Here is a 14,709-nt window from a genome sequence, read left to right as displayed (position 1 = left end):
GATTGGATTAATTTAAAAGACCTGTCTTCAAGTTCTGAGATTCTTCCTTCTGCTTCATCTAGTCTATGGTTGAAGCTTTCAACTGTATTTTATAATTCCCATAATAAATTTTTCATTTCTAGAAATTCTATTTGATTTTTTAAAAACATCTCTTTGGTAAATTTCTCATTTATATCCTGGATTGATATTCTGATCTCTTTGTATTGGTTTTCAACTTTCTCATGTATCTCATTAAGCTTCTTTAAAATTAATATTTTGAATTCTTTAACTAGTATTTCAAGCATTTCACTTTGGTTAGGATCTGTTTCTGGAGGATTAATATGATCCTTCAGGGTGCTGTAACACCCTGCTTTTTCATATTTCCAGAATTGTTACCCTGCTTCCTTCTCATCTAGAGAAACTGTCACTTTTTGGTTTGAATTTACTTTTGCTTTGACTAGAGGGTTTCCCCCCTGCCTTGAGAATGTGACTATAATGTATGTTGCATAGTTTTATTTGGCTTTGCTTCTGGACGCTTTCAGCGTCAAAGACTGTATGCATTCCTTGGTTATAGATAGGCTTTGTGTGGTGACTTTCTCAAACATCAGTTGTAGTAGTGATATACCAGGCTGGTGAGCAGGCTCAGGGCCTCCTGAGTAGCCAGGGTGTGGTAAGGGATGATGGTAACTGAGGTCATGGAAAGCTTGTCTCCTGCCGTAGCACTGTGCAATTGTGTACACCGTTGTGTCAGCAGATGGGCTATGCAAGTTCATCTCCTGGCCAGGAAGTGGTACTTGCGGGAAAGAGGCAGCTGCAGTGGTGGCAACAGGATTTATGCTTGGCTTTTGTTAACAAGGAGGCTACCCCCATGTCCCAGACAATGGATGGGGCCATGGGACACCTAAGCATCACTGTCTTGTGTTCTGCCAGCAAGGCAGGTTGAGGAAGGAAAGCTGGGTGGAGCTGGGTCAGGCAAGCACATATTCAGGCTTTTCAACAGCTGAGACAAGCAATGGCTCCAATGGTGATCAGCGGGCCTCCAGGGCAACATTCTAGGGAGGGACAGAGGCGCCTCTACTACATCAAAGAGCCCACATGGTAAAAAGAGGTGCAGCCTGAGCTCCACAGCATAGCAGGCAATAGCAGGACCCACCAAGTTCTAATGCCCTTAACTCAGTGAGTCTCCCATCTGTGGCCCATTGCTGGCAGCAGGCCAAAAAAGCCAGCCCAGTTCCAAGCAGTCTGTATTAGGTTGTTTTTGCACTGCTATAAATATCTGAGACTGGGTAATTTATAAAGAAAAGAGGTTTAACTGGCTCACAGTTCTGCAGGTTGTACAGGAAGCATAGCTCGGCTTCTGGGGAGGCCTCAAAAAGCTTTTACTCACAGCAGAAGGTGAAGTGGGAGCAAGCATATCACATAGCAAAAGCAGGAGCAAGACAGTGAGAGTGAAACAACCAGAAACTGAAACAACCAGACCTCATGAGAATTCACTCACTATCATGAGGACAGCACCAAGGGGATGGTGCTAAACCATTCATGAGGGACCCCCATGATTTAATCACCTTCCACCAGGCCCCACCTCCAACATTAGGGATTAAAATTCAATGTGAGATTTGAGCAGGGACAAAATCCAAACTATATCAGGGTCTGTGCTGAAATGGTGAAACTGCCCTAGGCTGCAAGACTCCCTGTCCAGGACAGAAACCATGGCTCTGAGGCCACATCTTTGTGGTACAGTTTCATGAAGTAGGGGCACCCATATCTTTGCGGTACAGTTTCATGAAGTAGGGGCACCCACATCTTTGCGGTACAGTTTCATGAAGTAGGGGCACCCACATCTTTGCGGTACAGTTTCATGAAGTAGGGGCACCCAACTTCCACATGACAGCAAGAACTCAAGCCCAGAAAGGAATCCCCCCAGAGTAAAAAAGGCCCTGGTCACCAAGTGAACCATGACTATCTGAAACATTCCTATAAGTTTTATTTCCAAAATAATACACTGGCATCATTTTAATTACCTCTTCCAAAGAATATTCTAAAAATTCATGTTCTCTGCAATCATTTCAAAGTAGTTTTATTATTTTCTGTGGATAAGTTTCCCAAAATTTTATCTTTTAGACTGAAGCAATTCACAGACAGGTCTATTTACAAAAGTTAACTGCTTAATATTTAGCTTTCAAATTTCTCTTAGAAATAGGCTACGAAATCTGCAGGAATGCTCTAACCCACTAACCTTTTTCCCCAGTCCTGCTGTCAGAGATTCATGGAGAGCTAATAGAGTTAATCAAACGACCTACACCTACTCACAGCCTCAAAGGCACTTGAACTCATTTCGACCATATCCTCAAAGCAAAGTCGCCTGTCGCCTAAAATACTTCTCAGACACCTAAGTGTTTCTACTAATAATGGAGGAGGTTAGAACCTCTAGTGCTCAGAGGGTACCAGCACATGGAGCTTAAGCCTACCACCACATTCATGCAGAAAGGCAACGAAAATAAAAGAAAATTATTGCCACAGACTATAATTGGGTTACAGTAAAAAGCCACAAGTGTCCATTATCCTGCAAATCTAAAGCTTGTCATCCCACAGCAAGATCATATGAAAACATTAACCCAAGAGGGGAGTGAGTCAGTGGACTGGGTAGGACGCAAGACAAGATGCAATTCTCTAACCAGCAAAATAAAAGCCTATGATGGAAAAGGGAGCAAGATGGCATATGGCAAGAAGGGAAAATGAAAGAACTCTTCATTCTGAAAATAGCTCCATTTCACCAAGACACTTAGAGGATTCCAAGTCGGCAAGATCTGCAAGCACCCTGCTCCGGGCAGGTAGCAACTTCTGGCTGTCTCCCTACTCCAGGAGGGAAGAGAAGACATGCCTCACACAGCACTCCACAGAACTGGAGTGTGCATTGGAAAACAGTCAAGGCTACTGGGGAACACCCTCCCACTTCCTGCTACAGCAAACACAGCAATGGAGACATTCATAAGACCACGAATTTAGCAGCCTGGGGAGCAAGGTTGTTTGCCAGCTGCAACACACCACGCATTGAGTTAATGCTGTTTTATATATAACAATCTTACTTTTATAACCCTGGTAAGACTGCTAGCAGGCCAGTTCTGAATTTTGCCTGTTCCCAAGGGCACTACAGTAGGAGGTATACTTACACAATGCTTTAAAGAAATAATTACCTTAAAGCCTCTACCAGAATCCACTGAACAAACTATAACAATAGTTTTAAAAATGCTGTTTGGAACTACCATGATTTTTGCCCATCAAAATCATTCTAAATGTGACAGAGCAAAAGGAATAAATAAATGAGACATTAGTAAGGTGTAGAAAGCAAGACTATAATGACACTAAACCAAATTGAGATTTCTTTTTTCTTTAGGGAATGATGAGTGTTTTATAAGTACATAAACCTTCCATGTTTTAAAGTTATCACACCATAGCCTGTAAGCTGTAATCAAATCAAACTGAAAGCAGAAAAAAGGGCATACGCTTTATTAAGATTTGCTAACGGTGACAGCGCTACATTTTTAGCAGTCATTATGCTTTTCAGTTCTTTCCATTTAATCTATCCATAAGACAAAAAAAATGAGTTAGTGAATATGGATATGTCCTTCACAGCATTAGTCTATAGGCTCCCTGAAAGCATTCCAAAATTTAACAAAATTCCTACTGCTTAGCTCACAATAGGCTCTCAATAAATGAAAACTCAATGAATAAAGCCCCAGCTGCCAACTACACCTGAAGAGGTAAGAGGGTACGAAGTACAAATGTTTCTCATGCATCTTCAATCTGCTACTAAGAGAAATTAAATGTCATTGTTTTGAGAAAAACACAGACTATACCTCCCCACTCCCACCCCAAAAACTATTTAGAACACAGATCAGCACCTTTTTTTTTTTTTTACAAAGGACCATATGGTATCAACATTTTGGGTTTTGCAGGTCACACAGGTCTCTGTGGCATATTCCTCTTTGTTTTGTAACAATCCTGTAAAAATGTGAAAATTATTCTTAGTCCTGGGGTTGTACCAAAAAGGGCCAGGGCAGGCTTTGAACCATGGGCTGTAGTTGGTGATTTCTGACCCATTGAAAACAAGTTGCTACTCATTTTATTTTGGAAAGCAATTTTTTCCTAGGTGGTAGAAGACACAACTGTCAATTCAGCAACGTGACATAAGAGGTACACTCAGATAAAACAAAAACAAAACAAAACAAAAAAAAAGGTATCATGATCAGGTTGGAAAATCAGAGCCCAGGAGAGTATCTGTGGGACTGAGAGGTCTGGGGTCTAACAGGAGAGCAGAGGGCACCACTGTCGCCGCACCCTCCACCTCCCACAGGAAGCAACTCAGATCCGGCCAACTGGACACGTGAGGATGACTGTGTGTGGGGCCAGGCGCAGGGGCTCACTCCTATAATCCCAGCACTTTGGGAGGCTGAGGCAGGTGGAGCACCTGAGGTCAGGAGTTCAAGGCCAGCCTGACCAACATGGAGAAACTCCGTCTCTACTAAAAAAAAATGTGTCTGTATGTGTGTGTGTGTGTGTGTGTGTGTGTATATCTACATGTGTGTGTATATATATGTGTGTGTGTATATGTGTGTGTGTGTGTGTGCGTGCGTGTGTATAAAAATTAGCCGGGCATGGTGGCTCATGCCTGTAATCCCAGGATGACTGTGTGTCCCCGCCCAAATCTTGTGTCAAACTGTAATCCTCAACATTGGAGGCGGGGCCTGGGGAGGTGACTGGATCATGAGGGCAGATTCCATCTTCCCCTCCTTACTATTATCATGATAGTAGTTGAGTTCTTGTGAGATCTGGTCATTTAAAAGTGGGTGGCACCTCCCCCTCCCACTCTCTTCCTCAGGCTCTGGCCACGTGAGGTGCTCGATACTCTTTTGCCTTCTGCCATGACTGTAAGTTTCCTGAGGCCTCTCCAGAAGCAGATGCTGCCATTCTTCCTATACAACCTGCAGAACTGTGAGCCAGTTATACCTCTTTTCTTTATAAATTACCCAGTCCCAGGTGTTTCTTTATAGCACTGTAAGAATGAACACACTGTGCTCCCACCCTCACCCCCAACCCCCAAACAGATGTCTGCTTTGAGATGCTTTTCCTACCGCTAACAGTATGTCATCTAACGCTTCACCTAAGTTTTTAAATGAAGTTTACATTTGATACTACCTCCTAAATATCAGCCTTAATTCTTTCCACTTTAAACTTTTTTTTTTCATTGAATGCTCCTTATGGTTTTTCTGGGCAGTATTTTACCACTTCCACTTCCATATGAAATTGTCTTTCCCTTCACAGATGACCATATCTTAATGTTTTTAAATAAACATTTCTTTTTGTCTTATTAAACTGCATGGTATTAGGCCACCAGTAAAAATTACTGATTATGACCATTCATTAGTTCCTGAATCCTTACAACCTTTGAAAATTCTTAAAAACAGGAAGTAATAGAGAAAAGTGAGATAATCAATTAATTAAGATTGTTATCAAGGTGAGAACAGGAAACTCCCTTTAGGATCTGGGGTGGTGGGCATGGAGAAGCGGCAGAAGGAACACAGTCTGCTCTTCCCCAGGACCAGGGAGAATCAAGTAGCAGTGCAACATCAGGGAGTCCAGGCTGGGGAAGGGGACATTCCATTAGTCAACGAGAATGACCTGCCTGAGAGATCCATTAAACACCACCACAACCACAGTTAATAACAATGTAATTTATTCTTGCATATCACTAAGAGAGTAGATTTTAAGAGTCCTCACAACAAAAGAAAACGAAGTATGTGAGGTAACACATATGTAAGTAGCTCAATGTAGCCATTCCTCAATGTATACATATTTCAAAATATCATGTTGCACACAATACATATAGGTCAGTGTGTACGTATATAGATATATATACATACATGCACCCAAGAAGAATGTCTTGACCAAGGAATGCTGTGTTCAAATAATAAGCGGTGGACGTAACAGTAACAGTAACCTAGTAATCTAGCCTCTGAGGTGAGCTGGAAAAGAATTTAAGGGATACCTGGCCTGGACTCACATTGCAGCCAGAAGTCATCCCAAGGCTGAGGAGAGGGACAGAGAGATTTAACAAGGCAAACAGGTAAAGGACATTTATCAAAAGCAGGGTGCAACACAGGTGGAAAGCCAGGTGCAAAGGAAGATGAAGCAGTCAGCATCAGAAACAGATGGCTCCTGCAGGTAGAGTGAATACTCTAAGCCCAAGCCCAACCACGTCACTTAGTTTACTGAGTTGCACAGCACCAGAAACCAAGAACTAACTTGTCCTATATGGATGAGCCATTCTATTTCCAATCTGGACCAAAAATCACATCCTGTGATATTTTAAATGCCCTGTCCTAAAAATAAGAACCACTCAGAAAAGTTTTAAAAATTAAATCACATGGTATCTCTGCTCAAATGCAATTTGGAAGCTAAAAAAGATTTTCACCCGGAAAGGTCAGAATCATTATTTGAAAGATAAAGTTCCCCAGAGTATACTTCATAAGCATATAATTTGAAGTTCCCGTGTTACCTCCTTATTTGCTTTAAATATGTCTTTCTTGCAGGCTGCAGTGGTCCTCCACTCAAAGTAGTGCACACATTCTGTTGCAGTTACAAATTCAGGAGTTCCCTATTAAAAAAAAAAATAGTAATTATAATAAGTTACCATACCACACATTGTAAAGATTCTTCTTTAAAATTAGAATGCAGTAAAGGCTATTAAAATAAAGAAAGCAGCAGCAAGAAGGGCAGGGGATGCAACCGCTTTAGTTAAACGGGGTCATCAAGAGGTTCCCAAATCTGCAAATTCTGAGACTAAAGCTTCATAAAATCACGTTGGGATTTTGTGTAACTAATCCAAAAGCATTCTACCGCCCCAGCTGTGCAAGTACATTGAGTGAGTTCATGGGAAGAAATCCTCAGTCATTCTCCTCTCAAACTCCAAATGTTCTCTTAAGCAAATGCCAGCAAACGAAAGCCAGAAAACGTGACCTCATGCTTCCCGTGAAAAGGCTCCCATGAGGAGCCCATCTGCATCTGACCAAGTTAGTACACCCACCAGACACCCACCCTCCAAGGCAGCCCCTCCTGTTAACCGCGACCAGAGTGGACTACAAACAGGTCGACCACAGCATCGCAGGATGACACAGGCACAGCAGGAACTGGCCTCTTCACTCCCACGTGCAAGTCTAGGGAGTTATCCTTCACAGTTCTATTTCTGGTATGGTGAACACAGAATTCACAAAGGAAATTAGCTGAAGTTAAAACAGGAGCTATATATTTTATTCTGTAATATAAATCTTCTCATTTAATGCTGCTGCGAATAGATTCTTTTTTTTAACGTCTCAATATGCACAACGATGCAATTCATATGCAGATCCAAAATTAACAATATTAGTTTATTTTCAAAGTTCTTCAGATAAGACACTGTGGACCTGAAGATGCAATAGTCACAGTCCCAAATTCTAAAATGATATTTTAAAGCAATTTGGTAGCCACAGAGTTTCACTCAATCTGACTTTCCTAAAGATTGGGTTCTTATTCTGATTCAAGAACATTCATAGAATTTGTATACCAATTCCTTCTCCCAAGAGCTATAACAATTATTTACTGCAAGTTCCTTTCCAAAAACTAAAGATTAAAATCAACAAATTACATACAATATGCCCATAATAAGAACAATCATAATAATTTACACAATGATATCCCCTTTAAACACCAAGTAATATCCAAAAAACTTGAGAACCCCTTATCCACGGGCCAAGGCTTCTCCTAAATAGATGTGGGTATCTCTAATTTAATATAAATGAGGAAAGAAAAATATTTTTTAAACAAATACGCTGCCCTAAAACCTATCAAAATGAAACACTAGGAGAAGAGGTTTTAGAAAAAAAAAATTATGCTTATAACTTAAACATTAAACAGTGCACTGATTTTTAACACAGTAATCACTTTGAATTGTAGTTTTACAAAAGACGTGGTCTATGTTTTACTTAAAAGTTGTAACACGTTTAGAATTTGTTTACTTATTGGTTCTTGATGATGATGGTGATTTGGTAGGATTTTTCTTATTTGTGTTTCTAAGTTTGCTCACTGATTCTTCCTGGAATACCTCTACAGCCAGAACACCAAGGGGCAGACCTTTTTTTTAAAGAAATACATCAAGTGCCTGTGTGGACTCACCAGGGTTTTCCCACACAGGAAGGCAATGCTGCTCTGGACTCTGTGATTTGTGCCTTGCTGGTCACAGCTCACTGTTGTGTTGAATTCCAGGAGAGATCTGGTTGCACTTCTCAAAACAGAGTCACCTATTTGGAGAGAAAAGAGAGTGATCATGCTATAAAACATACATAACCAAACAGCTATTTCCAAGGAAAAGCAAATTAAAAGTAGCATTATAATGTATCTGATAGCTTATAAATTTATAAAACTGTCCTTTCCCAGAATTTTCCATCTCAGGAGTGGCATCCCCATTACATTACATTGAGTGCCATCTTTACCTTGTCTGCTGCACTCTATACATCAGAAAGGTCCACAGCTATTATGCCCATCTCAAATCTGTCCACATTTCTCCAACTCTACTCCCGCTAAAACCACTACCTGCGCTCCAGCAATGGCCACCTAACTGCTCCCCCTGCCTCCACACTAGTCTCATCCCTCACCAGCCCCACTTCCTCATCCATCTTGCACCAGTGTGATCTTCAAAAATACAAATCAGGATATATAACTCAGCCACTAAAATGTTTCAATACTTCCCATCACATATGTTACAAAATCAACATTCTCCAGAAAGGCCCACAAGTAGAGTGACCACATCTCTGTTTGTCCAGGACATTACTGTAACAGTCCAGAATAAAAAATCTATGTAAAAATCAACATGATGGGGGTTGGCATAGGAATAAACTGATCAAAAGACTAGAATAGAGACCAGTCGACTAGAAGAGAAAGCACAGAGACACAAATGTGAATTAAACTTTGATTATGACAGAAGTAATAGGTCAGGGAAAAGAGGAGGCTGTTCAATAAACAGAACTGGAAATAAAAACAGCACTGGAAACAAAACAGCTATCCATATGGAAAAAGACAAAATTGGATCCCTACCCAGTACTGGGTACAAAAATCAACTCTAAACACAAGCTTGTCCAACCCACGGCCCATGGGCCACATACAGCCCAGAATGGCTTTGAATGCAGCCCAACACAAACTTGTAAACTTTCTTAGAACATTATGAGATCTTTTTTGTGATTTTTTTTTAGATCATTAAGTATCACGAATATTAGTGTATTTTAGGTGCGGCCAAAGATAATTATTCTTCCAATGTGGCCTAGAGAAGCCAAAAGATTGGACACCCCTGTCTAAATGGATTAAAGATGTAAACATCAAAATCCAAACTTCAAAACGTGGCAGAAATCTTAAGATAGAGAAAGATTTCTTAAGACTCAAAAAGATTAATGAGGTTGACCTATTCAATTTAAGAGTTTATACTCATCAAAAAATAGCTTAAAGAAAACGGAAGTAAGTTATAAACCAGGAAAAACACAGAACTGGCAAAGAACCAGCATCAAGAATCTCTACATATACATTCACATGCAAACAAATAAGAAAAGATGTCTGTATAATTCCAGGAAATAAAGGACGATGAATTACCTCTGACTGAAAAAGCACACACCAGGCGGGAAAGGAGAGAGAAGGAAAAACCCACTCCTAGCCACACAATGGTGGATCTTAATATCCAATGAAAAGAAAAAATTCTAATGTAGGTCACACGCAATAGATAACCCAATATAAAACGAACAAGACGTGATCAAGCAAATCAAAGAAAAATGTACATCAATAAATATGTTAAGACATGTTCAATGTTACCGGTGATCAAGGAATTTCAAATCAAGATCAAAATGGTATACCATTTACAGCCATCCCTCTGGCAAAAATTAAATACCAAGTGTCAGACATGAGATGGCTCAGAGCTCTCCTGTGTTGCTAGTGAAATGTTAACTGGTTCAACAACTATGTAAGTCAGCAGGACATTATGTCCTAAAATTGAACATTCGTGTGCCCTATGACCTAGTTATTCCACTCAGGTCTATACAAAAGAGCAAACCATGCACATATGGAACATGCACAGCAGAAAACGTGAAAGAATATCCCATGCTCTTCAGAAGAGCAAAAACCTGGAAATGACCAAAGGCCCATCAACAGAAGAGTGGATAAATTAACTTCGGCAGATCCACACAATAAAATATCACAGCAGTCAGAAGGAATAAACCACAGTGAAAAACAACAATATGGTTGATTTTTAGTAATATTACTGTTATCACTTAAGTCCCAAAAAGTTACACATAGGAAGATAAGTTAGTTGCATACACACAGATTTTTTTTTGGAAATTAGATACAGAAGAAAAAATTAATACAAGATGGGAGCTAATGATTACTTCTAGTGAAAAGTGAAAGAGGGAAAAGTAAAACAGTGGTTACTGCCAAGATCCTAGATTTTTGTTGGAAACAGTGCTCGCTACATTATACAAAACAACTAATTTTTTAAAAGGAAAAAGGTTAGTCCATGGATTAACACATGGCTCACTGTACGTGCCATGAGCTCGGGATGATAGCTGATCCAATCCCATATACACCTGAAGTCTTGGGGCAGGGGCGGACCACAAGTCAGCGCTGCCCCCACAACACCAGGCTGATGGCCCGGTGATTCTTCTGCCTGTGTGCAAAAGTCGGCCAGGACCATCCTTCTCCATCTGCAACACCCAGGGTCTTTTCTAAAACTTTTGCCCAGTCGGCTCAGCCAAAAGGACACAGAAGCCCTGCAGAGGCTCTGAAACCAAGGACAGAGCCCTATGGACAGCTCCCACGCCTGGACAGCTCCCGCGCCTGGACAGTTCCCGCGCCTGGACAGCTCCCGTGCCTGGACAGCTCCGCGCCTGGACAGCTCCCCGCCTGGCAGCTCCCCCTGTCCCGCCCGCAGTGGGCGTGTCTGGGAGGCACTGAGCAGGGGCCGGGGCGGGCTCAGCGGTGACGAGGTACCCGCCTAGGGAGATGCGCAGCTGGAGGTCCATGAGGGCTGGAGACGCGGAAGGCGCATGGGGCACAGCAGGCGCACGGGGCATGCAGCGTACAGGGAGGCGGGGGGGAAGCGCATGGGGCGCAGCAGGCGCACGGGGCATGCAGGGTACAGGGAGGAGCGAGGGGGGAGGCGCGTGGGGCGCAGCAGGCGCACGGGGCATGCAGCGTACAGGGAGGTGGGGGGGAGGCGCGTGGGGCGCAGCAGGCGCACGGGGCATGTAGGGTACAGGGAGGCGCGAAGGGGGAGGCGCGTGGGGGGCAGCAGGCGGACGGGGCATGCAGCGTACAGGGAGGCGCCAGGGGGGAGGCGCGTGGGGCACAGAGGACGCCGGGTGGTACACGGGATAGGCAGAGAGGCACAGGGGTGGGGAGGTGTGGGGCGCGGAGGGGCGTGAGGAGGCGAGGGGCACGGCGAGGCGGAGGGCAGAAGGCACGGGGAGCCCCATGAGGCACAAAGGGTGCAGGGAGGCACGGGGGCCGAGGAGGCGCGGAGGACCGGGGAGGCGCAAGAGGCCCAGGATGCGCGGGGTCCTGGGGAAGCGCGAGAGGCCCAAGAGTCGTGGGGGACATGGAGAGGTGCAGGGGACCCAGGGAGGCTCGATGGGCCAAGGAGGCGAGGAAAGCTGCAGTTGGGGGAGGGGAGAGAATGGGGCGGGTGGGGGATGGGGGGCGGCCGCTGCAGGCAAAGGGATGCGGTGTTTCCTGGCAGCTTCAGAAGCCAAGCCCCCAACCTCGTAACCTGTTCACACATAGGGTGACCCCTCTGTGTCAAGAACCCCTACGGGTCCCTCATAATGTGCGGGTCACTTCCTGAAAAGGAGGCAGAAAAAGGCCCTGGAAGCGGGAAGGGAGAGACCCAGCCGCACGGCCACGCTGGCGGCCACTGCATCCCTCGGCGGTAGACCCGGGCGGGGCGCACACCCACCCCTCGCCGGCTTCCTCGCAGCCCAGTGGCCAAGGGCGACACCAGCGAGAGGCCGCAGAGAACCGCGGCCTCCCAGATAAGGGCCAGGCAGGGACTGCGGGATGCCGCCACCACGCCAGGCCGCCAGTCAGCTCCCAAGACCTGTCCCCAACATGCCAGGCCTCGGCCTCCCAGCACTGCAGACCCCAAGCTCCAGGTTCGCGGGGCTGCCCGCTGGAACCCCTAAGACTCGCTGGCAGAGCCTCCTTAGAACCACATTAGACCAAGCTGTATCATCTTTTATATACAAAGCTGTTCGTTGTTTTTCAGCTGCCATGGCTTCCAGTTTGAGATCATGTCACCGGAGCCTGCACAGATGAACCAAGCTTGCAACACGGGAGGAACCTAAGCGCTGGACTGAGGAGCGGGACTGAAATAAGAAGCGCACACCACATGGCAAGATCCAGGATCCAATCAGATAGAGCCCTGGTGTCATTTAATTGCAAGATCCAATCAGAACACACTTCATTACCATAAGCTTATAAAACCCGACCCAGCCGCCAGCTTGGGGAGACAGGTTTGACCTTTCCTCCTGTCTCGTCGCAGTGCAGTCCACTCTCTCCAGCAAATACCCTGCGCTTTGGTGTCTGGCTTTCCCTGGTGCACAGGCAGACAGGTCCAGTTTGGTTTGGTTGACACTCTAGGCCATGCTCACACACTCACCAGGCCTACCAGGACACATTCACCAGGCCCTCCAAACCATGCTCACAGGAACCACCAGGCTGCACACAAGGGCCCTCCACACCACACCACACTTGGCCGCACCTTCCGGGGCCACACCTTGAGGTTCTCCAGAATCCGCAGGGACCTCAGTGCCAGCCAGGCCACACCACCCAGCACTCTAAGCCACACTCACTAGACCCACCCGGAACAACAGGCCACACCTCTGAGTGCTCCAGATAGCGCTTGCCAGACCCCTCCAGACCACACTGGCCAGGCGGCACCTCGGAGCCCTCTAGGCCACGCTCTCAAGGGTACCACCATGCCAGGCTGCACCAGGCCCTCACGTGCTGCTCGGTCAGGCCACCAAGTCGCACTCTGCAGGCCCACCAGGCTGCACCTCCAAGCCCAAGCAAGCCCACAGTGATTCGGCCTTCTTGAAGCCACAAAGCCTGGTGATCCTGACTTCACAGGCAACCCTCCTGCCTGCCGCATCGGCCACAGCAATTATATTATTGCCACGGCAATTAGAACCTACAAGGCAGACAGAGAACCCTTCCTGTCCTACTTCCCGATGTGTTCAAGCAAGTCTTCCTCTCTCCCCTGAACCACCCACTTAGCATTGCCTTCAACATGTACTATTCACGCTATTTTGCCAAATTAAAAAAAAAAATACTCATCCAATTTTTTTACCTCCAGCTTCTCTATTTATATGGATACCCTTTTTAAAAGATATTTATTTTCTTGCTACCACCAACACACTCCTTGGCTACCCTTCTTGTCCCCTGAACTGGCTGTTCCCCCAGAGAAACACACAGCTCACTCCCTCAACTCGAGGTCTTTACTTACATGTCACATTCTCGGTGACACTTACCCTATTTAATATCCTTGCACGCACACCCGAGCCCCCAGTACTCCTGATTACCCTTCTTTTCCTTTTTTGTAGCAGTCATCACAGTTTAACATACTACTTAGCCACTGCTTTTTTCATCTGTCTCCCACCCTACTAAAATGTAAGCTCCATGAAAAAAAGAGATTGTCTGTTGTAGTGACTGATTCAATTCCAGTACCTAAACCAGTGCCTACATATGACTGATAGTCAAATATTTATTATAAATAAACATTAACTGTTGGCTGTTTTAATATAATGTATACATATAATTTGAGATGATTTAACCAAGTAAATAAGAAAATACACTATAAATTACTGAACCATACCCATACAGTAGATTGTTCCAGCATATTTGCCACAATAAACAATGCTACCAAAAACCTTTTGTACAAATATCTACATATAGTACTACTTCTTCTACCCGTTTGAGTCACAAAAGATTATGTGAATATACGTTTTAAAATGTAACAGGTATTGCCAGACTATCAGGAGAGACCATAAATCAAATAAAAACATGAGTTGTATCCAAAACTCAACCAGGTATCATCTTAAATATCCAACAGAATTCTAGGTTTTAAGAAAATAAAAGACTTAAGAGGAAAAGGCATTTTCACATCTTACGAGTCAAAGAGATGAAAGATACAATCCAATGATCAATCCATATGCCTGCTGCAGATTTCTGTGAGTGTATACAAGAATCAGACACTATCAAATCACTGGAAGTCAGGGGCCAGGCTCTTCAGAGTAAATGAATCACCTGGGACGGCGACTACAATCGGACTCACTGTGTCCTACCAGGTCACCAACAAGAAGCCAAACAGAATTCCAGGCTCTAGAGGTGACCTCAATTAACACTGTTCCCTAGTGAGTACACTATCTCAAGTTCAATGGGCTGGTAACAGGTTTCCTGCAATGGATATAGAGCTGTAATCCTCAGAAGATTAATTAAAATCATAATATTAATATTTGATGTGTTAGAAAAAATGTGAATGTATTTGGTATTTTTACTGCAATGTTTAATATAACTCCAATCCAAAGTTTATAACTCAGCAATTAATTCAGACTTACGACACAGTATTAGAACATTTAAGAGAATTTTAGAATTAGAAATTTTAGA

At 44.1% G+C, this 14,709-nt stretch overlaps 1 protein-coding gene across 1 annotated transcript in view; it reads right to left on the bottom strand.

Annotated features, from left to right (window-relative positions):
• Positions 1 to 14,709, bottom strand: part of IGF2R (insulin like growth factor 2 receptor) — a 138,421-nt gene that overhangs the window by 89,538 nt on the left and 34,174 nt on the right. Inside the window, exons 3-4 of the mRNA XM_024248233.3 lie at positions 8,188 to 8,312; positions 6,536 to 6,634 (exon numbers count right to left, since the gene is read on the bottom strand). Of these exons, the coding sequence (XP_024104001.2) occupies positions 6,536 to 6,634; positions 8,188 to 8,312 (224 nt within the window). The remainder of the gene's footprint in view (positions 1 to 6,535; positions 6,635 to 8,187; positions 8,313 to 14,709) is intronic.

This window comes from Pongo abelii, chromosome 5 (assembly GCF_028885655.2).
Source record: "Pongo abelii isolate AG06213 chromosome 5, NHGRI_mPonAbe1-v2.0_pri, whole genome shotgun sequence".
In the NCBI taxonomy this organism is placed as follows: domain Eukaryota; kingdom Metazoa; phylum Chordata; class Mammalia; order Primates; family Hominidae; genus Pongo; species Pongo abelii.
The sequence above is the reverse complement of the archived record's forward strand: the minus strand, read 5'-3'. Positions and strand labels throughout refer to the sequence as shown.